This window comes from Nipponia nippon, unplaced genomic scaffold (genome assembly GCF_047370975.1).
Source record: "Nipponia nippon isolate SJK-2023a ecotype South Korea unplaced genomic scaffold, ASM4737097v1 scaffold_6, whole genome shotgun sequence".
NCBI classification, from domain to species: Eukaryota; Metazoa; Chordata; class Aves; order Pelecaniformes; family Threskiornithidae; genus Nipponia; species Nipponia nippon.
In genome coordinates this window covers 58,718,519-58,744,417 of record NW_028262380.1, presented here as the reverse complement: position 1 = coordinate 58,744,417, position 25,899 = coordinate 58,718,519, and the positions used below count along the sequence as shown (strand labels likewise).

Genomic DNA, 25,899 nt, shown 5'->3' with positions numbered 1-25,899 from the left:
GAGGCACAAAAAGCAGTCCTGGCTCTCTGGGTCCAAGGCACATTTGCAGGCGTGCATTAGATCTTTTTCTGTCTCCGGTGGTGTGTGCTTGTTGGCAAGATAGCATTTTGGCATGCAGCACATCTCATAAACAGCTACCTCCTCATGGCGTCTGTTTAGGTAATTGAATCAGTTATTTCCAGTTTGCCGTCCTCCTTATTTATAAAGCTTTCCCTTGTGAATTATGCAAAAATGTAACTTGGTTTTTACTGATTAAAAATTCACATTAGTCTGACTCACACCATGTAGAGCAGTAGCTGGAGTCACTTCTTCTAGAGTCACGGAACTAGAGGAAGCCACTGTGCTGTGAAATTGCAGAAAAGTAAGTGTATGAGTGTGAGTGTGAGTGTGCGCGCGTGCGTGCAGTCCAAGGAGAGCTCTGCGGTAGTTGCTAAACAGAAAGACAGGAAGAATTACATCGTTATAATCTCAAAGACAGCAAAGTTAAACTCTGTAATCCCCACAGGGCAAATACTCTTTGGCTCTGTTATCAGTCCAGATTCAATCCCTGGGTGTCCGTACTCAATCGCTTACAGTTAAGTCAACGTTTGCCTGTTGAGTTTGTGTTCATGGCACAGAATTCTCTTTGGTTTTAAAACTTTAATAATAAATGATATTTTAGAAAAGCAATACAGCTTCTGTACAAGGAAAGGCGTATTGCTTGCAGCTATTAGATTTCACGATTTAAAATTTCCTTTTTTCCCCCCATTTTAATGTCAGCACTGAGGTATTTGCTAATGGGATAACCAGCGTATCATTAGATATTCTGCCTGATCTTCCTCCACCCGGTTTTGCCACCACCCAAAACCCAGGAGCAAGCAGCAGCCTGCCCTGGCTAGCCTGAGGAGTTCACTGCCTGAGGAAGCGATCAGATCACATCTCTGTCAGGATCTCCTGTCTTCTTGGGAATGAGAAATGCAGCTCCTGAGAAAAAAAGGGCACATGTTAAAAGCCAGAGAGAAGACACAGAACGAGTTGCGCCTCATTTCCAAACTCCTGCAGGCTTTGGCACTCTCTGCTGAGTTAAAAGGACCGATCCCCAAAAGACGTGAGAAAAGCGTACTGAGAGAGCATTTCTGGGAGGGAACAACCCTACACGGAGAGGATACACTACAGGCTGCGTAGATGCTAAGAATACTGCACTTTCTCTTCTGAATGCAGGGGTGGATGAACGCGAGAGACTGCAATGGCTGTCTTGCCTAAGCCTGGGAATATGAGCATTACTGTGGGCAGTGCTAATGGGAAACCCAAACTCAGCTAAACTCCTTCAGTACACCTGTACCACAGCAGGACGGTTTTTTATTTGCACATAGCATAGGACTCATCTGGCAGTAGAGCCCATGAGCAAATACCACCATACAAATAGCAGATAATAACAGTAGCTTCTTAAGTGCTCACTGTTGTCTGAATTTCCTGATGGCACAGTGAAACCTCAGGCATCAAAATGTAATGGTGCGGGAGCCAGGATGTGACACTTCTCCCCAGGCATGACCTGGCTGTAGAGCCCCAAAGAGCACCAGGCAGCATGGTGCTCCGCTCAGTTGTGGAGTGCATGCAGTGGACAAGGGAGAGCAAGGTGCATTGCTCCTCAGCAGCAGGCAGGTTTGACTGGGTATATCAACGCTGCAGATTTGGAAATCTAAATACTTTGTGCAAAAAATACAAAACCTTAGGTCAACAGTTTTTAAGCTTGGCAGGCTTACTTGAACCATCTAGTCTGACCAAATGCCATAAGAACTGCCATAGACCTCAACTTTGAGGCTGCCTTGATGATTTTAAAACACATTTTTTTAAAGAATATTGACTTTACAAGACAAAGACAAGTAACAGAGAATCTATAACTTCTGTGAACTGTTCCTTATTTCACACACTTTGCATAAATATTAGCTTGGATTGCCCACGTGTGTCTACACATCAGTTTTAGGTGGCTTGGTTTGCTTGCTGCCAGGTGATAGTCACAAAAGACACCAAGGCAGAGCAGGAACCAGAGGATTCATGAGTAGGACAAGGTCACAAAGAAGTCAGAGGGGAGATAAGATGGAGCTGGGTAGAGGCACAGGGACGTATGATGTAGGCATAAAGTAAGATATACTCAACCCCAAAGGAGATGGGGTTTTTCTTTGCTCCATTTTTCTGAAAGCTGCTTGTTTCACCCAATATTCATCACAGCTTTCGAAGGGCCAACAAGCTACAATGGTAGACAGTGGGCAAGCACGTTCTTAACATAAAACAGTGAGGCAATTCCTTCTGCAGAGCTCCTCGCTGCTGAGACAGAAGCCTTTGTTCCTTACATCACCTGGATGTCTTCTGTTACCTGAACCTCTCCCCTCCGTAATTGCAGTAATTAATACCATTGCAAATCTCTTACGTTTCTCATTTACAGAACACTGTTACTTTGCATCTCACTTTGATGAGGTGAGGGTGAATCTGCTGTTTACAACTTGACTCAACTAGTCGATTCCTCTGTTAGCAATGACCTCTTCAGAGGTGAAGTGTGAAGTCAGCACGTGCACCCAAACGCCAGCCCTGACTGAGACCCCCATCAAAATCCGTGTGCCCTACCTGGGTTTGTCTGTGCTCAGAGCTCCTGTGGGTGTAACAAACACAAGGAGAGACAAAAGAAGACTCAGAGGAAAGCAGAAGAGGGAATTGGTCCCGATTATGTTGATGACAGCTCTTTATCAACTCACTTCTTGTAGTCTCCTAGCCGTCAGCATCAAAATTTTGCATGTTGTTTTCAGCTGAAGTAGAGGTCTCCCACTGCTCCTGAAAACTGAAGGATCATTCCTGTAGTAATGAAATAAAAAGCATTGACGTTACCGTTCCAGACTTTCACCAGGGGATATGGCTGCAGTCCAGTTTGCAAATCTGAGTTCAGAATAACTTCCTAGAAGCCAGCAGAGTTGCTCCAGCTTTAAGGCTGTCTCAGACTTATTACTTCAGCACATTTATGGCCATTTTCTCATAATGATTTGAAGTGATGGCATGTAGATTTCAACTGTTCACTCAACTTTCTTCATTTTCTCTTTTTGTTTTTAAGTATATTCGGTGCTGTTCGAACTGGTGCTTATATGCTGTACATTTTGATGACCAAAGGCCTGAAGCAGTCAGTGTGTGACCAAGGTTTTTACATTGGACCGGTCAGCAAATTCTGGGCATATGCATTTGTGCTAAGCAAAGCACCCGAATTAGGTGAGTACCCTCTCTCCCTTTCTCTCACTATGCATATTTAGAGCAGAAATGTCTGTGCAGGAAGCACAAGAAGGGTTTCAGTGCTGTCAAAATCTCATTTTAGTCTTAGAAAAACTGGGTAAACAAAACCAAACCCAAACTCTGCATGTTTTAGTCTCTAGAGATTAAGTCCAGCTTGGCTGAGGTTAGAGTAATGTGCAGTTGAATAAGACCATTCCCAGCCCAGGAATAAACTGCAGTGATTATACACAGCAGGGCAGTCAAGAGGTAAGAGCAATCTGGTCCACACTTCTTCCTTAGCTACTCATAGGCAAATACGAGTAGCGTAATTGGCAGTCACTCACCCCATGGTTGCAGATGTAAAGGGGGGGCTCCAGCAGCTGTGTCAGCAAGCAGCTTTGAGTCAGGTTCTGCCTCCATTCTGCAGCATTCATCCTTAAATACACACGTAGGCGTACAATTATGAACAGTAACGTGCTTCCTCTCTAAACATTGAAAGCTGTGGCTGTCTGCTTCCTCCAAATAGAAACCAATTTCCTATAATATCCCTAGCTTTGCCAGTCCTGATTCTTATAAACTCCCGTCTCTCCAGCAGTTTTTTGGTAGGGATATTTATGATATGCGTGCCAAAGCCAACTTAATAGCCAGTCTGCATGTGTTCTTACCCCATGGCTTATTAGTGGAAGAAAGGATTGTTTTATTGGGAAGGAGGAGGCAGCGATTTAGCAGCCCTCCAGCTTTCATTTCGGAGGATGCCCTTACTAAACCTCAAAGGGCTTCAGCATTCACTGTGTTCAGGTGTACAGTAAAAATAAGTCTTTACCTTTCAGCAAAGAATTTGATTCAGCAAATTACAGGACAGCAATTCATCAGCATAAAAACTGGAAAGAGAGACACCGGTTGCCTTGCTGTGTCAGAATCCCTTGGTTTCCTGCTGCTTAAATTACTGCAAAACCACGGAAATTTACTTGTTAAAACTGGAAAACATCAGCTAGAACTGCACAGCAACAGCAAATTGAACATATGATTACTTATTAAAATGTGAGTCAACATCTTGCAGCTAATGAAGTAAACAGTAGCATTATGGCTTATTACAGCCCTTGTGCAGACAGTGCAGTTTTGGTTCCACACATCCCTACTATTCATGATTTGGATTTTCTGGGATACATATACGTAGAAATAAGTCCCCAGATTCAAATCTCAGGGATCTTTTTGGAAACACTGTGTCTATAACAATAGAAAACAAGCAGTGTACATATATACATATATCTAATTGAGATGCGGAGTGCAATCATGAGAAGCAGAAGGAATAAAAAAGCAGGAAAGAGAAATAAAATCTACTTTTCTACAGTAGCAACATGAATTTGCAGAAAAGGATGTGCATTTCAACATAAACTAAATTTCTTTCTAGAAGCATTTTTTTCTGGCAATTACATGCCTTTCGGTATTGTAGGTTGCATATGCAATAGCTTTTTGCATAGTAGCTCAAAAGGCTCTACTGAGTGTAACTAGGTTTAGTTTGCAGGTAGGCATTTGAATTGGAGGGCACTGTGCTTCTTCCCCTTCAGGTTTTCTGCTCTCGGTCGAGCTGCATTTCTCTTCTAGTCCCAGTATATAATGGACGATCTCACAGTCAGAGAGGATATACATCCACCTACTTCACCTCAGACTTGCACGGATTATGTTTCCAGCAAAGGGCTACCAAGTAAACCTATGGTGTTTTCAAACAGGGGTTATCCACACAGGAAAATGTGGATACGTTGGTTTTCCAAAGATTGCGTAGAGATTAGGAGCCAAGGTGGCTCTCGGATCAGACAGGCTCTCAGATCTAGAGCTGAGGTGGTTTTTCATGCTCCAAAATAGTGTATACTCCAGCAACATCAAAGGGAAGAGAACACTGCAGTAATTATGGAACTGTTCAATATGTTTCTCATTTCCTCCCCTCCTTTTTTTTCTTTCTTTTTTTTTTTGTTTTGTTACAGGTGATACAATATTCATTATTCTTAGGAAACAGAAGCTCATCTTCTTACACTGGTACCATCACATTACTGTGTTACTTTATTCTTGGTATTCCTACAAGGACATGGTGGCTGGCGGTGGCTGGTTCATGACCATGAACTATGGAGTACACGCCGTTATGTACTCTTACTACGCCTTGCGGGCTGCTGGCTTCAGAGTCTCACGCAAGTTTGCCATGTTCATCACCTTGTCGCAGATCACTCAGATGTTGGTCGGTTGTGTGATCAATTACCTGGTCTTCTCCTGGATGCAGCATGGCCAGTGCCATTCCCACGTGCAGAACATCATCTGGTCCTCTCTCATGTACCTCAGCTACTTTGTGCTCTTCTGCCATTTTTTCTTTGAGGCCTATATCGGCAAAACCAGAAAAGAAAGGAAGGTTGACTAGTGGTAGAAACGAGACAGAAGCCATAGCTCAGGGTCATCAAGAAAAACAAAATTATAAGAAAAGAAAATGGCACAAGGAAACACATATATGTATGGTGCAGCTAAAACTTGGCAGCTTAGGGAAAGTTAGCTTGGTTTAACCCAGGAAGTTTATGATCCTATCATGGTGAGGACTCACTGAATTCTACTCTATCTCAAAGGACTGCTGATGAAAGACAACTTCCTTCTTGTACCTGTCTGCTCTAGAAAAGAAAGGAGAAAAGAAAGAAGAGAAAAAAGACAAGAAAAAAGAAGAAGGAGAAGAAAAGAGAAAAGGAATAATGTTGAGAGGGAAAAAAGTATATTAAATAAGCAGTGTGTTTCCCCAGGGTGAAGAAGAGACTTATTTTAAAAAAAAAAAAAAGTTTCTAAATCCTTTCTAATAATTTTTCAGTGTTAAACTTGAACAAAACAAAGCAGAGAGGTGACAAAAAAAAATCTGTCTATGATAACAGTAAGATTGCAAAATTAAAATCTTTTCCATAGCAGGTTGATACCTTTAGCCAAAATGAAACCCAAAAGGATGTTTCCTGCATGGAACGTGGCTGAACTCCACACTGCGGTCATGAATGGAAAAGAGAAGAGATTGATTTCTCCGCTATATGTACTCTGCCGGGGGAGCAGATCACAGAGTCGCCTCCCTCAGAAGGTGGAAAGGAGCAGTACTCTTACAAGAGTTTAATGTGAAAAGATGCACTGTTGCAATACATATCTCAGAGAGTGCATTTTCCAAGTGCATTTTTCAGTTAAAGGCAAGGAATTTCTGCAGCAGGATAAGTCATAGAAGGTTAAATCAATCAATATTTGCTAAATTACCAGGGGCTAATAGCAGAGGGGTGTTCAGGAAGGAGAGGGAGACAACTCCCCTCACGTGATTTTTAGGAATTGTCTGTTAATCTCAATTTAACCCGCAGCGACATTGATTTAAATGGGGGAAATCGGAAGAAATCCTAGTTAGCGAGAAGAGAGTGATGTATCTGCCCACTGTTTTCAGAACAGAGCCCTGTGGTACAATACGGATTCTGTATTTTTGTGGACACAAGGATACCTGCCTGGGTGGGAAGAGGTGGCAGGACTGTGCGACATTGGGTAACACTGTGCTTCTGCATCTGCCTCCCGGGCAGTGCAAAGATGTTCAAAGTGCCCTCCTCTGGTCATGTGGAGATACTACTACAAAACATACTTGGAATAGGTTTTTCTTGAGATTTGTATAGAAAAAATTAGTCTAAACGGAGTAATTTTGCTGTAACAGCTTAACTCTAAAGTCCAGAGAGAATTATCCTTCATTAAATATCTCTCTCTCTCTCTGCAGAATCTGTACTGTAACATCAGACTGACCACTTAAGAAGACACTCTTTCTTCTCTGAAGTCAGCTACAGATATAAGGAGAAATGTATTTCACTCTGAACCTTAGAGTGTTAGTTGAGAACAGCCATATTCTTTCAAAGACAAGTAGATTGCATTATCTGTGATATTTCAGTCCTTACAAAGCCAAATAAAATGTGTAAAAGTTCCTAGTATTTCAAAGACGCAAGTGTGTAAACTTGATGTTAAATGTGTTAATGTAGTATTCTAAATTGTATCAGTTAGGTAGTTTAACTAAACAATTAGAAGAACTAGATCAACAAAATAGGGACTGCTGTTCTGCATAGGATATACACACACCTATAACTACACCCATATACACATTCTGTGAATTGTCAACAAGAAAAAAAAGCCCAGTGGCAGAGAATCACGTTTCCTGGCTAATGCAAAAGATTGTCATTATCTTTCTTGCTTTAATTTGAGATTGTACAGTACAAAGTTTTGTTTTTTTTTTTTTAATTATGATTTTTAGCTTTAATTGTGCTGTCATTCATGAAACAGAGCTGCTTTAGTATCCTGTTAAGAGATGACAAGGGCTTTCGGTGTCTCATTATATACAAAAGAAAAACAAATAAAGTTACATTCCATGTTATGTGAATGGTCTTACAAATCAAAAAGCTTTTGCAGGCTAAAATCATAATTATAACAAGCAGAAAATGAGTTTACATTTGTGTTATTTAAGTTATTGATGTGCTGACGTTATTTTATGGTACACAACAAATAGCAAAATGTGATATGCAGTAATGAAGCTATGATATTCATTAATAGGACTACTGTATACGTGGAAATATTAGACAAAACCAATTAAATGTGTAAACCATTTTGTTATACAGCTTGGGAGTAGAAAATTATAATGCTGAATAAGCCTTTTTCCTCATGCTTAATTTTGCCCTGGCTAAGAAGTAGGATAAGACAAGTTAAGAGTGGAAAAGGCAAAATTAAAGTCGACTGCAATTAGAGGAGAAGCGTTGGTAGAGGCCCACCATCGTGCCATTTAGACTCTCAGTCCTGTGTGTCTTAGGTCTCTCAAGTAAAGCAAGAGGGGGTGGAAGTGGTCTGGCGTCTGGAGCTGAAGCTGGAGCAGAAATCTTGAGCCCTGGGAGGTCAGTGGAGGCTTTGCTCTGCTTTGAACAGAGCCGGTGTGTCCAACTGCCTGTTATCTGAGCAGAGGGGGAGGAACCGCACACATCTGCTAATTTGAGGCTTACGGCCAATGACCTAAAGGCCCCACAAACTTTTATCAATAAGAAGCGACACCACAGCAAGGCGAGGACTCGCAGCCTAAGTTTAACACAGGCAGAAAACAGGGTGGGTTGCAACCAACCTACCGTGTTTTATACACTGTTTTCCTTAATTGCATAAGAGAAAAAAACCACACCTGTGCATGCTGGATGGCAATGCTGGCAGTGCCGACACTGACTTCAGCGGAGCAAGAATTTCACCTGCTCTTGCCCCATCCTCCCAAAGCCCTGGCAGGTACCTCTGCACTGTTGCCAGCGCCTGCTCCCCGATGTGCCCACCGCCTCACCCGGCCGGGCCGCCGAGGGCCACCTTCCTTACTGCCTGGGAAGTGGCTCCAGTGCAGAAACCTCCTCAAAACGCAGTGCAGGCGTACCCCGGCGTGCAGGGGGGACTCGGCGCTGAATTCAGTGGGCGTCCTGGCAGGTGACTAGGCTGGAGGCAAGCATATGTGTAGGGAAGGGGCAGCAAGATCAGGCACATAAGGGACAGTGGTAAATTGGGGTACATTTATCGTCATGCTGGAAATTGGCTGTCGCAGTGCCATTTGCTTCAGGAGCTGACACATCACACATGCATTTACACAGGTCCTATGGCCCTGCTATACTGTTGGGCTTTTCCTCTGAGGTTTTCTGCTGGAGTCAAATGTGGTAACTGGCATTAAAGAAATCAAGGATAAGATGAAAACCAACTTACACTGGTTTTCTTCCTTTTTTCCTTCCTTAAACATGCACTCATGATATTTAGACATCACATTTAACCCACTGACGTGTACTTAAACACTGAGCCAGTCAACCCTAATGTAATGACACCTCCGCAATACTCCAACTGTTCCAACCTACGAGCCACAAGATATAAGCACAGCTAATTGGTCCTTATTTACTTCCCCTGGTTTGAGCCTTGGGGTCATACTTTCAAATTTTTCTGTCCACTACCAGAACACTTTTTTTCCTAATTATTTTAAATAAAGCTGTAATTCTGTTGCATTCACATATACCATGGGGAACTCAAACTTTATATAAATTACCAAGCATTATGGGACCTGTGACAACCACCACAGGTGCTGGAAATGCTGTTACGGGATTCACTATTAAAGTCTGGAAAGTTACACTGGTGATAAGGTCAGTCTGCCAGGGTTGAAGTCTGTGGTTTATGTTTTGACGCAGTAATTCAATGTACTGAAGTAAAACCAGAAAGGTTAGTTTGCGTTTACACTTAGGCATTTGCGAGCAGAATTTGGCTCTTGCTGTGTAGTGGACGCTTTAAGGAAAATATTTTCAAATACTTTGTGGAAGAACAAAAACTTGGGTGATTTTGCAGCCTCTTTAAATTGTGCCTGTGATGAGAAGGAAACCCCTCGTCCTGACACACCTCCTGTAACTCGGAGTCACAAATGATTTATGTCTGGGCTCACTGATAACACCCAACTAAGAGCGGCTGGCTCCAAAAGAGACCTCTCACCAAAATCTCACAGTAAACTAATACAAGCTTTTGCTTGCAAGATAAGGGCCAAAGCGTGCAAAAGGAATCACTCAAAAGAGCCAAGCTGGGTAGTAGGAATAAAGTATTGACCACAAGTTGCAGGAGAGACAAGGAGGGAGAAGACCTGTTCCATATCCCAGGAGAAAGTATTTCCAGGCTGAACGCTTCCTTCCCAAGATGGGGAAAGGCGAAGCGGGAGGAGGGTGGGCTGCATAGTGCCCGGCACCCAGGATGGGCTTGCTGGTGGAATAAGGCTTGCGGGAAGGGGTCCCTCCTGCAGAAGCTAATTACGCAGTGGCTCCCCGAGTGCAAGCGTGAGTCTGTGGATTTGTTTGGAGGAAGATCTGTGGTCTAACAACTTGTGAACTTCAAGGCCTGGGTGTATTTCATTTTTCTCTCCTGAAAGTAAAAACCAGGGACAACATTTTAGTTGAGATCAGTGGTACTTCGGGGATCAATACTGAGGTGGTTTTCAGGCAGCAAAGAGCGTAAGACACCAATTATTGTGACCGTGAAACAGCAGCCCTTGTAAGCAGTGCCATTTACAACGTATTAGTGCAGTAACACCTCTAGTAGTTGCAGTCTGTCCTGCACTTCAGAACCAGTAATGCAAGTATAACATGTTTATATATGAATCATAAATACAGACATACTGTAAGTAATAAAAATGGCTTTGATAAAGGAAGAAATCAAAGCAAATTGCAGGCCATATCGTGTAAGTTCAGGACTTGGTCCAATGCCTACTGAAAGTGAGATTGTTGGTGAGATGTCCCGTGGCTTCAGTGAGCATTGCTGCAGCCCGCTGCAGCCCAGTTGCAGAGGGCAATGCAAGACCTAGATCCACTTGTTGTCTGCTGAGTGGTGACGTGAACCACTTGGGGCATCGCTCAGGCCCTGGCATGGGTCTTCAGTCATCTTTTCCAGCCTAGTGTCAATGAGCCCTCTAAAAGGGAAGAATTACAACTCAGAATTGTTGGTGGGTCTCGAGTGTTTTATTTCAATACATTTGCCATTCCATTTATTTTATTAAAAGCAAGCTAAAGGACAAATACCTGATCCTGCTATCATAAACCCCCCATTGTGGTCAGTGCAGCTCTACATGGGCACAGAAACCTTTGGCTTACAGGGGTAAAGGCAGGATCAGTGCCTTGTTACAGACTTAATTTCTAGCAGAGCAAACACCACAGGGTAGGATTTGATTTCTTAAATTAAACCAACTGTACCAACAAACATAAGATAGATCTGCACAAGAACTCAACAGGTAAGGGGGACCAGGGCCCTCCCCAGTACATCATAAAGCTCAGCAAAATGCTGCATGAAGTGGGGTTAGATTGTATTTCCCAATGGGTATAAAATAATACTCCCCTGAAACAGTGACCTTCCTGAGAAGTCTCACTTCCGTCCAGTCCTGGACAGCTTCAAGCAGGCCTGTCTGTTGAAAAAACGCAGCTTTGATTGACTTATCTGCTTTCTCAAAAGCGCCAATACATGCTTTAGGCTTTTTGGAGCCTTAAAGCTCAAGCTAGATTTATATTCAGAAAAAAAAAACAAATATGTGTACAATAAATAGGAGAGAATAGTATGAGAAATATCTTTATTTTACCATTTTCAAATGGCTATTTCACTACATAAAAGGAAGTTTTTATTTTTATTTTTTTGGGGTATATTGATATTCCAAATAAAATTTTAACTTTTGGTTCAAAATAAAATCTGTCTCTGTGTTTTCTTAATCTGTAACGTCCATTTCGTTCTCTATACTGCCACCACGTCCAGCTATTGAAAAAGAGAAGTGGTTCTCCAGCTGTGAGACTACCGTGTGGCTCCTCGGTCTTTCACTTCCCAGCAAATCTCTGTCAGGTTCATATTTTTGTATACCACATAGAAGCATTATATGTTTTTTTTCTCTGTGTATATGTGCACACACACATCTGTAGGATATGAGTTCATATCATACCAGTGCTTGAATGCCCTGCTTCTACAGGCACACATTGGAAATCCTAATCTCTGCATCTCTGGTAAGAAACAAAATCCCTGTCCATCATGATGCCTTTTGAGCAGGGGGACCATGCAAACACAGCAGCACTCGCCAGCGAGCCCAGCCAGCGCCGTCGTACAGCTCCGGATGGCACTGTCTGCTCTGTAACATTTCTGCACCAGCCGCCTTCTGAATGATCGTGTGCCCTTTGTTCCCCGAACATCACTTTTACCCATCCCTCTGCCCGCAGCACAACTTGCGCGGACAAGCACCCATGCTAAATGATGGGCACAGCCGTCCCGGCTCTGCACAGCAAGAGCCTTTCATGGCTTGTTTTGCTCTTAGTATTTTGTAGTTAAACCAAGCAGTCTATAGAGGAAAATAAAAGCTTTGTTGTCCCATATACACAAATCAATAAGGTGACTTGCATCTATCACAGGACTAACCAAAGACTGAGGCAGGACCCAAAGCATAAATGATTGGGCTGCAGCATATCCCTGCTGAAACCCCACCACTCTCCCCCGGGAAGGTTTTCGGCCCCACAACAGGTTTCTGACCAAAGGCAGCATGAGCTGGAGGTGGAAGGAGGAGGGTAAAGCAGAGTGGGAAGCCCACAAAGGGCACACATGGGGCTGTGCGAGACCCTGGTGACCTTCCTGAGGACTGGTTTGGGAACCAGCCCAAGGAGCAGCCTGGAAGTGGAGCAGCAAGAAGAGGGAACTGGATATACGGACCAGGAAGGGCTGCTTACCATCTTCAATATCATTACAGGGAGAGTGGAAGAGCAAGTGTAGCAAAGCAGAGCGGGATTTCCAAGGTAGGTGCAGCTCTGCTGTTGGGAAGAACTCTAACAATAACTGAGAAGAAAAAAAAAAAGTATGTGGGCAGTATAGGATTGTTTCAGGCTTATGGTGGAAACTACATTTCCTTGGCTCCACCACCCGCCTCTTTATGCTTCTGACAGCTACCTGTGACCCAGGCTGGACTACAGCTCTATTTGAGGTAGGAGCAGAGATGAAGCATTCAAATCCTTCTTTCATAAAGATTCTGTGGAAAGCAAAGGGGTACAGCTTTTGTGGACGTACTACACACTCTGCCAGCACCTTTGGCAAGGCTATGGGTAGGGAGGGTCATCCTTTATAGCCCAAGCAGAAATAAGCTCTCCCTTCTAGTTTCCTCTGTCAAGATGCCATGACTTGCAATGACCTTGTGCTGAAAGTCCCCAGCAGAATCGGTCATCCTGACATCCCACCAAATGTGGGCTGCCGCTTACTCAGAGAGATGATATTGGGACAAAAGAAATTGTGCTGTGCTTGTCCTTCAGCACTGTGTGGCCGGGCAGGTATCCATCACCACATGGCTCTAGCAGTGCTCTGTTGGTTGCCATCCCAGCAAGAAAATGTTTTCTGGCCTGGAGCAGATGCCAGGCATGAATGACCAAAGCTGACCATGGGCAGGATCCCAGCCACAGCAGAGGGGATCCGTGGGGCTGTAGCTGCCACTCTCCTGCCTGCTTGTCCAGGAACACAGCACTGCCTTACCTTCAGCTACACTTTGTCCCTCATGCGTAGCAATTGCCTCAAAGGTGAAGCATTTGACACAGCTGATGGTAAGTCCATGCAAGCAAACAGAGTTCACAGTGATGCTGGGCTTGGCCAAGGAGTTTCTTGAGGCTTTGCCACGTCACTTAATGTGAAAATGCTGTATAAATATCCTTCATCCGTGCTCCACCAAGCAGCTTGGTGCCCTCTGTGCTCCCTCAGAGCGATGTGCCCACAAAATCCCTTCTGGAAAAGCCCACAGAAATGCCTTCAGCTGCGCCTGCTCTGCCACCTTCCAGCCCTTCCGAGGCCTAGGGGCTTCGCAGGGAGCAAACCCTTGCTGCTGCTCTGTCACAGGCTCACTGGAGAAGTCTTAAAAGGAGTTATTTACAACGTCTTTCATAGCAAAGGAGTAGGCTATGTTGCCTGAATTACTGATCTGGGGAAGACAGGTGAAGCCAGATGAACTCTGCTGGGGCACAGTGCTGTGTCTTGCCTCTCATCTGCATTGCTCTTCAGCTTTCCTCTCTGCTCTACACAATGAGCCTAAAGACAGCCCCGTGCCCTGCTGCTTCAAGGATTTTGATGGTCTGCCTGTTCAGCCCAGGCTGAGCTCCACTGCTTTGCTCAACAGATTAGTCCTCGTTCCTGAGCTGCCCTGGGCTAGCCGCGAAGGAGGACTTTTCCATCCTGTGAGAGTACTGGCTTCAGTCACCACCTTGGTTACCACCAGCTGCAGTTCCTTGAATTGCATTTGCAATTCATTGCTCAAATCCTTTCTGCCGCTACTGTCACTGTAATTCTTCACGTCCCAGCAATGCACCTCAGCTGCTGCCACCCAGCGCTGCCAGTACCTCCGCCAACCCATGCGGCAGATGACAAAGAAAATTGCACTAAGCTTCTCCACGTCCTATTTTGCACCTCTAATAGGAATGAAATTGCAGAGCGTGGTGTCACCTGTTCAGATCATGCTGGTTTAGAGATGTTAATGCAATTCACCATTAATAGAAATAATGCATTTCCATGCAAAATTATTAATGAAGTACCAACTCTTAACTGTGTCAAATGATGCTGGAATTTAGTTTTACCTGTTAAAAATGAGCCATGTGACTTCTTGTGTATTTTACATCTAACTCATCTAACCACAGAAACGGTACTAGGTGAAGTTATAACAAAGGAAACAGTAATAGAAAATACCGATTTTGGAATGTGTTATATAGAATAATTTATTTTTGCTAAAAGAACCTTAAAGGTCACACTTAAAGAATTTTTTTGGGTCAGTATTTTTGCCTTTTAAATTTTACTAGAAATACCAGGGATCCTAGGTTTGGTCAGTACAATGCTGGCACTTACACCCAAATGGTGGCAGTGGAACTGCTGAGGGCACTTAAATCCTTTTCCTCAAGTATTCAGTAGACAGACAGCTAAATATGGTTAACAAAGACTTCGCTGTTCATGTCTTCTACTTTCTCACTAAAGCTTTTCTTTCAACATGGCTTTATCTATATAAGATAAACTGAGCACATGTAGGCTGATGACCATTCAAGGTATCTGTCTGTAAGATAGGTAAGGTCATAGATATTTGGGGGAGCACTGTTCGCTTAGGAACGTTTTTCTGGTGTGTAATGGAGGCTAGGTCTAGGGAGATAAAAGCAGTTCAGGCCTGTTATCACTTAAGAGGGTTCTGCATTTCATGAACGCAACTCTGTGCCATTTCAGAGTTTAATTCACAACTACTGATGCCCGTAGAGTTTTAGGCTGGAAGGATGTTACATCACTTCAAGCATAGCTCATATAACTGTTGCTTCAGGTAGAGCTTTTGCAAGCCCCAAGTAAACATCGCTTCATTTGCCCCACATCTGGCAACCAGCATGATGCAAGCACGGGGCCTGGAGCCATGTGCAAAAGCTAGAGAGAGTGCAGGAGATGTGCTGGGCCTAGTATCCCACAGGTGTGAGAAATATCCATCCCAGGGGGTCCCTGGCCCCATCTGTGGGCAGTGACTCCCCTGGAGAGGAGGATGCAGGTCTTGCCAGGGAGCCTGGAAAAGACTTAGCCAGCTTCGGCCAGTGGGCTGGCTGCCAGATGCGATCTAGGCGATGCTCCTGGTGGGGCTTCTGCCCCTCATCTCGCCCCATGCAGCTCGTTTTTTAGGTTGGCAGAAAAGAACCTTAACCCACCCATGCAGAGTGACTGAAGCTATAAGATGCAACTCAAGTGTGTGGCTGCTAATGCTGGTAGTACATTGAGGATAGTATAGATGGTCATATTCTTCACAGGGCTTATTTAAAACAGAAAAGAAGAGTACATACAGGCATCTTGGCTTCTCAGAAACATCTGCTGTTTTCAGCTGAAGGGCCATTCAAGAGAAAACTGGGAAAACTACAAAGACTCCAGCCTAAGGTCTTGGTTCTATCTGAGTTCTTCTGTGAACTGCCACCCCACTTTCCACCACTGCAGCCAGCCTTGTCAGTACAACACCATCCGGTGTGATACATCTTGTGGGGCAGGAGAAATATTTGTGTGAGTTAAACATTTTTAAGTATGCCTACACCCAGGGAACAAACTCCCAGAATATCTGCTCGTATGCAATGTATGTTTCTTCAAGAGGACACCTTTGAGCTGGTATTTTCTCTGCTTCATCCTAAACTTGTTTGAATTAAATCAGGCAAAACCTGTTCCTTCAAGCAAAAAAAGAATAAAAGAAATGAGATGTGGCAGTTGGCCAGGACCATTGCATGCAGTGTATAATGTTGGTGGCTTGTATGGATTTGCATATAGAGGCTGGGAACAGCTGGCTTGCTCAGCATGAGCGGATCAGATGATAGAAATCCCTGGCAGACAACTACCAAGGACTCAGACAGACTTGGTACCAGGTTGCTTTCTTCCCTGCAGCTGTAAGCAACTTCGACCTTCCTTTGCTAAATTGCTCATCCCTGCTGTTGCAGGAGGGGGTGGGCAACATGCGGTAACCCTCTAGCACCCAGGGGAGGCTCTCTTCTTGCGCTGCCTTGACAAAATATTACTCGCTCCCTGCTGTGCAACCTCAAGATGTGGCCTCTCTCTGTTCATCGATGAGTGAGGCAAAGGGCTTTGCTCTGAGCAGAAGAAATGATTCGTTTGTAGCAATGAAGGAGGTGGCTGCTGTGTTAAAGCTGTGTGCTGTCCCGGAGAGCAGCAGGAGTGCTGGCGACAGGTCCTGTGTGCCACCTGTGGGACTGCTAGGGGCTCCGGGCCACGCACATAAAACAGCACGGCTCAGAGAAAGCTTGACAAGGAAATACTGCAGGGCAGCCTCAGAAACAAAGACATCTCTGTCTTGTAGCGTCATACTCTCTGTAGTGTCTCCTCTGTGACTGCCCCACCTTCCCAGGTGCCCTTGAGTAATAGGTATGAGGCTCTGCAAGTGGAACCAAACAATGACAAGCACGATGGTTCATCTAGCTTGGAGGTGTCACCAAGGTTAAGTCAGCCTAAGCCCTGCGCCAAAACCACTTCCATAAAGAAAAAAAGACGGGTCATTGTCGTAGGAGACACTCTTCTGAGGGGAACAGAAAGCCCAACGTGCAAACCAAACCCACTTCTTAGGGAAGTCTGCTGCCTCCCTGGGGCCTGGGTTAAAGAAGTGAAGAGAAAGTTTCCTACCCTGCTATGGCCCTCATCATATCCATTATCCTCATTACTATTTATTATTGATTTTTCAGGTAGGCAGCAATGAAGTTGCAACAAGTAGTCTGAGGGCAATCAAGAAAGACTTCAGGGCCTTGGGGTGACCAGTTAAGGGATCAGGAGCACAAGTAGTATTCTTCTCTATCCTTCCAGTTGCAGGGAATGATGAGGGAAGACATGGGAAGAGCCAGCAGATCAATACCTGGTTCCAAGCCTGGTGTCACCGGCAGAATTTTGGGGTTTTTGTTCATGGGTCAGTTTACAGGACACCAGGCATGGTGGCGACAGACAGGGTACACCTGTCTCAAAGGGGGAAAAGGATCTTTGCACAGGAGTTAGCAGGGCTCATTGAAAGAGCTTTAAACTAGATTTGAAGGGGGAAAGGAATAAAACCAGGCTCACTAGAGATAAGCCTGGGGGCAGCACGCCAATGTTTGAAGGACGGTGTGCTAGCGGGGTCCTTTGGTCTGCTGTCTCAGTGGAGGTAGGCGATGGAGATCCATGCGGCAGCAAAGACACAAGGGTTATTGATGTATTAGAAACCATGGAAGCACCTGAGAATGGTCACGTAGGAATTAGAGCTTCTCCCCCAAAAAGGTAGTGGGATCAATAGCCCAACTGAATTGCATCTACACCAATGCACACAACAAACAGGAGGAGCTGGAAGCCATTGTGCAGCAGGAAAACTATGACATAGTTGCCATCACGGAAACATGGTGGGATGACTCACATAACTGGAGTGCTGCAATGGACGGCTCTAAACTCTTCAGAAGGGATAGGCAAGGAAGGAGAGGCGGTGGGGTAACTCTGTATGTTAGGGAGTGTTTTGATTGTCTAGAGCTTAATGATGGTGAAGATAGGGTTGAGTGTTTATGGGTGAGAATCAGGGGAAGGCCAACAAGACAGATATCCTGGTGGGAGTCTGTTATAGACCACCCAACCAGGATGAAGAGGCAGGTGAAGTATTCTATAAGCAGCTGGGAGAAGTCTCACCATCGCTAGCCCTTGTTCTTATGGAGGACTTCAACTTACCAGATGTCTGCTGGAAGTACAATACAGCAGAGAGGAAACAGTCTAGGAGGCTCCTGGAGTGTGTGGAAGATGATAGATAAATTCCTGACGCAGCTGGTAAGCGAGCCAACCGGGGGAGGTGCCCCACTGGACCTCATGTTTGCAAACAGAGAAGGACTTGTGGGTGATGTGATGGCTGGAGGCCATCTGGGGCATAGCAATCATGAAATGACAGAGTTTCCAATTCTTGGAGAAGTAAGCAGGGGAGTCAGCAGAACTGCTACCTTGGGCTTCCAGAGGGCAGACCTTGGCCTGTTTAGGGGCATGGTTGACAGAGTCCCTTGGGAGGCAGTCCTGAAGGACAAAGGAGTCCAGGAAGGATGGTCATTCTTCAAGAAGAAAATCTTAAAGGCGTAGGAGCAGCCGTCCCCATGTGCCAAAAGATGAGCCGTCAGGGGAGAAGACCGGCCTGGCTGAACAGAGACCTTTGGCTGGAACTCAGGAAAAAAAGGAGAGTTTATGACCTTTGGAAGAAGGGGCAGGCAACTCAGGAGGGCTATGAGGATGTCGTGAGGTTATGCAGGGAGAAAACTAGAAGCACCAAAGCCCAACTAGAACTTAATCTGACTACTGCTCTAAAAGGCAATAAAAAATGTTTCTATAAATACATTAGCAACAAAAGGAGGGCTAAGGAGGATCTCCATCCTGTATTGGATGCGAGGGGAAACATAGTGACAGAAGATGAGGAAAAGGCTGAGGTACTTAATGCCTTCTTTGCCTCAGTCTTTAACAGCCAGACCAGTTGTTCTCAGGGTACCCCGACCCCTGAGCTGGAAGACAGGGATGGGGAGCAGAATAAAGCCCCCATAATCCAAGGGGAAATGGTTAGTAACCTGCTACACCACTTAGACATGCACAAGTCTATGGGGCCAGATGGGATCCACCCAAGGGTACTGAGGGAGCTGGTGGAAGTGCTGACCAAGCCACTTTCCATCATCTACCAGCAATCCTGGCTAACCGGGGAGGTCCCGGCTGACTGGAGGTTAGCAAATGTGACACCCATTTACAAGAAGGGCTGGAAGGAGGATTCGGGGAACTACAGGCCTGTCAGCCTCACCTTGGTGCCGGGGGAGGTTATGGAGCAGATCATCCTGAGTGCCATCACATGGCACGTACAGGACAACCAGGGGATTGGGCCCAGTCAGCATGGGTTTATGAAAGGCAGGTCCTGCTTGGCTAACCTGATCTCCTTCTATGACAAGGTGACCTGCTTAGTGGATGAGGGAAAGGCTGTGGATATTTTTTACCTGGACTTTAGTAAAGCCTTTGACACCGTTTCCCACAGCATTCTCCTGGAGAAACTGGCTGCTCATGGCTTGGATAAGTGCACTCTCCGCTGGGTAAAAAACTGGCTGAGTGGCCAAGCCCAGAAAGTGGTGGTGAATGGAGTCAAATCCAGTTGGTGACTGGTCCATGAGTGGTGTTCCCCAGGGCTCAATATTGGGGCTGGTTCTGTTCAATATCTTTATTGATGATCTTGATGAGGGGATCGAGTGCACCCTCAGTGAGTTTGCAGATGACCCAACGTTGGGTGGAAGTATTGCTCTGCCTGAAGGTAGGCAGGCTCTACAGAGGGACCTGGACAGGCTGGATCGATGGGCCGAGGCCAACTGTATGAGGTTCAGCAAGGCTGAGTGCGGGGTCCTGCACTTGGGTCATAACAACCCCATGCAACGCTACAGGCTTGGGGAAGAGCAGCTGGAGAGCTGCCCAGCGGAAAAGGACCTGGGGGTGCTGGTCAACACCCCGCTGAATATGAGCCAGCAGAGTGCCCAGGTAGCCAAGAAGGCCAATGGCATCCTGGCTTGTATCAGAAATAGTGGGGCCAGCAGGACCAGGGAAGTGATCGCCCCCCTGTACTCGGCACTGGTGAGGCCGCACCTTGAGTACTGTGTTCAGTTTTGGGCCCCTCACTACAAGAAGGACATCGAGGTGCTGGAGCGTGTCCAGAGAAGGGCAACGAAGCTGGTGAAGGGTCTAGAGCACAAGTCTTATGAGGAGTGGCTGAGGGAGCTGGGGTTGTTTAGCCTGGAGAAGAGGAGGCTGAGGGGAGACCTTATTGCTCTCTACAACTACCTGAAAGGAGGTTGTAGCGAGGCGGGGGTCAGTCTCTTCTCCCAAGTAACAAGTGATAGGACAAGAGGAAACGGCCTCAAGTTGCGCCAGGGGAGGTTTAGGTTGGATATTAGGAAAAATTTCTTCACTGAAAGGGCTGTCAGGCACTGGAAGAGGCTGCCCAGGGAAGTGGTTGAGTCTCCATCCCTGGAGGTATTTAAAAGACAGGTAGATGTGGTGCTTAGGGACCCGGTCTAGTGGTGGACTTGGCAGTGCTAGGTTAACGGCTGGACTTGATGATCTTAAAGGTCTTTTCCAACCTAAATGATGCTATGATTCTATGACTCTATACAACACCATAGGGAGAATCTAGTGAAGGAGCCATCAAAAACTGGGCAAGAAAAAGGCTCCTTTCCTTCCCACCTCCCTCAGTAGAGCAATGCTAATGAGCCTGAGGGTCTTATTCTGGGAAATAAAAGCACTAAATTGCTGAAAAAATTAAATAACTTCAGATATAAAAGAGAAAAAAAAAGTTGCTGGTATTTGGAAGAGGACAAACAAGTTGTCATCATTACCCAGTCAGTCTTTCCTAAGCCTGCCTTTTTATAACTGCAGATACAGCAAATCTGACCAAAAGTCTCTGTCACAACTTGGAAAACCAGCACATGCTGTGGCATCTCTGGTACCGTACATCGGTACAACCGGGGCTGCCTGCTTGCCTGCACGCCCAGGGGAGGCTGAGCCATGCCTATGCAGGCTCTCCAGCTGCCCGGGGCTGCCGGTGCGCATCACTCCTTGATGGGGAGAGGTTTCCCGTCTTTTAAAGGAGTGAACTTCAATTGCACACAGCTTCAGTAAGTCCAAGCTGTACGAGGGACTCTAAGAGATGCTTTTAATTGCTCTCAGCTGTGTGGTGGGTTTTTTTAATTTTTTTTTTCACTTTGTCATCCTTCTCTGTGTAAGATGGTGACAGTACCAGGCACCAGGAGCTAACTTTACTGCTCAAATTCTGTAGCAGTCTAGAGAACTCATCAAAAGTATGTGTGCATTTATACACAAAAATATAAACATTTTAACTACAAAGGTCTTACCGGTGAATATTTGATATATAGAAGGTTTTGGAATTATTTTCTTAAAAGGTAGCAACTAAGTTTGTTCTTAAAATCAGAAGACTTTTAAAGGAACATATAGCTTTCATTTTGAATGACAGCTCACTGCTTGAAAGTATCCTATGCAAACTTTGAATTTGCAATGTTGCAAACAGAGCTGTGAAATGGCAACCAAAGAATAAAGCAAGTTTACAGAGCACAGTTTTCTTTCTGATGCTGCCTTCAAAAAGGGCTTGTATAACTCCATATGCAGCATGCACTTGCCGCTCCTCCATGAATTCACTCAACCAGTGGGAAAGGTCTCAATAGTTAAAAACCCACAGTGCCGGTCAGCTGCCTGCAGAGTAAAGTGTGTTCATCAGACATCAACAACTTGGTTATTTTGCAGCTGTCGCTTTTTCTTTTTTAAAGTTAAACATTAATGGCAGTTTAAAAGAAAAAGTCCAGGCTATCGCTTCACTTATAACTGTTATTCACTCCTACTGATAAGCTTAATGCTACATGGCAGGCACTCCAGGTTTAAGATCTGTATTGTATTTATGTAGACCTTCCTTTATAAATTGTTATCCACTGTAATTCTACACATGGCCTCCTGTTTCTGAGTCGTCCCCTGCTGAAGAGGAGTGAAGCACACAGGTTACATTTGGCTTTGTGTCTATTACTTTGAGCGAACGCTTCTCCCAGTCTAGTTCCGCTATAACACACTGGCAAGTCTAAAAAAGGGGAAAAGGGGGAAAGGAAATAAGCTGTTTTTCCAGATGATGGCTGATGAAATAGTAAAAGGGTCACCCGAACTCGCTTCACGTGTCTGAGGAGATGCAGGTATGGAAGCTGCTCATGGTCATGTTGTCACCACTGGGGATTCTGAAACAGGGCATCCGCGTCTTCAAAGCAGGTGCCCGGACTGCCAAAGGCCTGGGCTGGTTGGGCACTGTATCCTCTCTGCGGTGAGGAGTTCAAAAAAGTGAGACTGAGGCATGTCCCCAAATAAAACACAGAAATGAAAGTACTAAGAATAACAAGAAGCAAAGGCTTTGCACGTGCAGTAGCCAACAGAGCTGTGACGGTAGCATTGCAAAGTACTGAACCAGCTCGCATACCAGCTCTGGATGTAGGATTATTTATATCCATGGCTTAATGACTCTGCTTGGTGAGATGCGTATAAGTGCTTGTAGCTGGTCAGTTGTGAACCTGCTGTTAGCCACAATATGTTTGTTAATAGATTATTTTTTCTTTTTTTCTTCCTGATAACACTGGGCTCAAGTGCCAGTGATGTGCTGATGAGCTCTCAACAGTGATGGCCCCATTGATATCAGTGTACAAACCCAGTTATCTGATTACAATCAGTGTCAATTAGGTTAAACTTTTCAGACTTTCTAGTTTTTACTGAAATTGCCTAGATAAGACAGACACCATCCAGGTAAGGCAGTGGTTGCAATTCTATAGGTCTCCAGAGCTTAAACTCTTTATTTAACTTTTCCCTCAAAGTTCTGCTCAGATATCTACAACCTACCTCTTTATTTCATCATCTGTTACTCCTTTTGTTGGCATGCTCCATTTAGATGCCTTTCACTGGTTCCAAAAAGTAAGATAATACTATCCACCAGCTTTCATAATTCTTTACAAGAGCTGCAAGCGTGAAACTTCCAGTCCTGCTTGCTGTTTGGTTGAGCTATTCCAAGTCACCCTTCCCTGTACCTACTGACGTCCATGGCAGCAGTCATAAATTGTGCAAGAGTAGTACAAATAGTCCGTCTTGAATTCATAGAGATTGTTTATACTGTTAAGTAATATATACCTTACAGGGATTGTAACTCTGTAGAGGGAGGAACAGTTAGAATAACAAAGTCAAGTTAAACTATAAAACTTTAACTTTAGAAAGGAGCATTCGTTAAAGAGTGACTCATCAGTTCTTTCTTCAAGCATCTTCCACAGTTGCAGCTTGAGCCGAGTACTGTTATAATTATTATTAACTGGGAAAGCTTCCAAAGCCAATATATAGAAAGACCTAGAAGAAAATATTTTGGTATTTTAACTAAAGCTAAACTCTTCATTGGTCATGTAAATGGTAGAATGGGACCCAATGTTTCCCTTAAAAAAAGATATTTCATCAGCAGGACTTACTTATGAATCCTAAACTTTGGAGTAACTATTGCATCAGCACTTAGAATCATAGAATCATAGTATCATTAAGGTTGGAAAGGACCTTTGAGATCATCGAGTCCAGCTGTTAACCTAACTGCCTGGTCCACCTCTAAACCATGTCCCTAAGCACCACATCCACACGTTTTTTGAATACTTTCAGGGACTGTGACTGCACCACTTCCCTGGGCAGCCTGTTCCAATGCCTAACCACTCTCTCCGTGAAGAATTTTTCCCTAATATCTAATCTAAATCTCCCCTGGCACAACTTGAAGCCATTTCCTCTTGTCCTATCACTTGTTACTTGGGAGAAGAGACCAACCCCCCCACTTCTTAAACTTGCTTTCAAAGACAAAATTAAAATCTTGATGTCATAATTAGAAGGTGGTACATAATTACAGGATTTGTGTGACCTACTCTCTAAGCATGAACCCTCTTCTAACAAAGTTCTTGCCACTTGTCACTTAACTCATGTTTCATTTGAACATGGCTGTCCTCACTTAGCCTCACAGCTCTCCATTTGGAGGCCAGCTAGATGTGCACAAGAAATGGGTCTAAGAACCTCTTCTGGTTTATGAGAGACGGTACTGGTATTACCAGTTTCTGCTCTGCAATGCAAAATTACCACAGATATGCAGTCCGTGTGCAGGCTTTCTACTGACCTGCCTTTGTCTATTCCTTCTAGTCCTTCCAAAAATGGGATTTGAAAGGCAAAGGCACTGCATATGTTGCAATCTGCATGTTCATGTGTGGAGCAAAAGGGAGAGTGAGCTCTGCAATGGCCTGCAACCCTACATCTGGATTGCACCTGGCTGACCAGTGACTGTTGCTCTTCACAAGTCCCTTCTCTCCAGAGATGGTATTTTGGGGAATGAGGGGGTATTTTACTTCCTTCTGCCAGCTGGACCTGGAAACTGTAAAAGCATATATTTCCCCTTAAAACTTTCTGGAATCTGTCATTTCAGGAAAAATACTTCATAGCTTTCATTGCAAGCTTATATCCTAAGCTACTAGGTTTTCAGCTTTCTGGGCTTGAACTTTAAGGGAAGCTTAGTTTTGTTCTTGGGCTGACTCCTCTTCCCATTCATTCCTCTGACACCAGGATTTCAAACTTCGAAAAAATTACCTTTGTTTGAGATTGAAGGGAAAACAATCTCTATTCCTGCTTGGGACAAATTTTATTCCCATAGAGGAAGCCATCAGGTAGCTGCTAGGATGTCCTTGCCAAAAGAGAGCATGACTGGGCGAAAAGCTAGCAAGTGGGGTGACAGACCTGTTGACAAAGGCACTCACTTCAGACGCAAAGTGTGTGGAAGAAGTTGGCCTCCAAGACTCTCTTTCTGAGACACTTTCCAACCAAGAAATACCATGCCCTTCCCAGCGTCAGCTTCCTTTTCGCCACACAGCGTGAAGGTGAAGCCTCAGTGCCAGCCTCCCATCCCCTGCCAGCAGCACAGGGACAAGCAGGTCAACACATATACGTGCCTTGGCGTTTGAAAAGCCTTGCTTCTCGCTGCCAAGGCCATGAGTGCCGGGGGATCGTCCATTGCCTGCAAGCAGAGACCACGTTGCTGAGTCCCTGAGTGAAGAGGAGCAGTAGCAGCAGCAGCTGGGCAGCTCATAGCAGTGAGGACCACTGCGATCTGGAAAAGCAGCCTTCAGTTTCGGCAGTCAGTACGTTTTCTTGCTAGAAATACATTTTGTAACTAAACTCTTGGCTAAAAGCAGAGGGCACCGATCCTAAAATTGCAGTGTGCCTAGGGTTTTTCTATCGCAGCTCAGGAGGAGCAGAAGCAAGTGCTCCAGCCAAACTCCCGAGGTAGTTATTTCGGAGGAGCTTGGAGGCCCGGTGTTGCTACTACAGGGGGGAAATTAATAGCTTGGGCAGGCCAGCCTGCAAGAGGAGGCTAAGCAAGCCAGTGCACCAGCCTCTGGAGTAGGTATCAAAAGGGCTTTAATTTGCCTGCCCTGATGTCATTTCATACTCTGTCTCATGATACTCAGTTACAGGACGGAGGAAGCAATACTTCTTCAGGCTCTGGAAAGGGATTGTCGTATGTTTGCATTTGTATGAGCTTTCAAGTATGTAAAGGGATATTCATGTGGAAAGTTAGCCCTAATGGAAGAAAACATGCGGATACTCAGCAGGGACATGGCAGGGAGGAAGGAGTGTTTTATCTTATATATTCCTCTTCTTCCTTCACATGTAAGCCTATTTGAGGTTTTCTGGACAGAATTTAAAGGAAAGAAAAAGAAGCCAGTTTCCACCAGGAGCACTGTGTTATAATGAACCTGTACTGTGGCGGACGTGGATGTCATGTAATTCTGAGCATGCTTCCACCGTGCAGCATGGCACTCTGTGATCCATGAGCAAAGTCTACAGTTAGGTAATGTGCAAAAGCTGGGAGAGAAAATGACTGGGAGAGTACCTGACTGCTAGAGCTGCATACCTTCCAGAGGAAAAATACCTGTTTGATAGCCCTCTCACGCAGTCTAATAACAGGAAAAACTTCCCATTCCCAAAAATTCCTGCTTTATAGACAAGAGAGCTGAAATCAGGTGGGAGCTAGGAAGT

At 44.9% G+C, this 25,899-nt stretch overlaps 1 protein-coding gene across 2 annotated transcripts in view; it reads left to right on the top strand.

Annotated features, from left to right (window-relative positions):
- ELOVL6 (ELOVL fatty acid elongase 6) overlaps positions 1 to 7,701 on the top strand; it is a 77,854-nt gene extending 70,153 nt beyond the window's left edge. For both annotated transcript variants that reach the window (XM_087737699.1, XM_087737698.1), the window contains 2 exons: positions 3,080 to 3,231; positions 5,214 to 7,701. In XM_087737699.1, the coding sequence (XP_087593825.1) occupies positions 3,080 to 3,231; positions 5,214 to 5,638 (577 nt within the window). In that variant the 3' untranslated portion in view covers positions 5,639 to 7,701. The remainder of the gene's footprint in view (positions 1 to 3,079; positions 3,232 to 5,213) is intronic.
- The last annotated feature ends 18,198 nt before the right edge of the window (positions 7,702 to 25,899 follow it).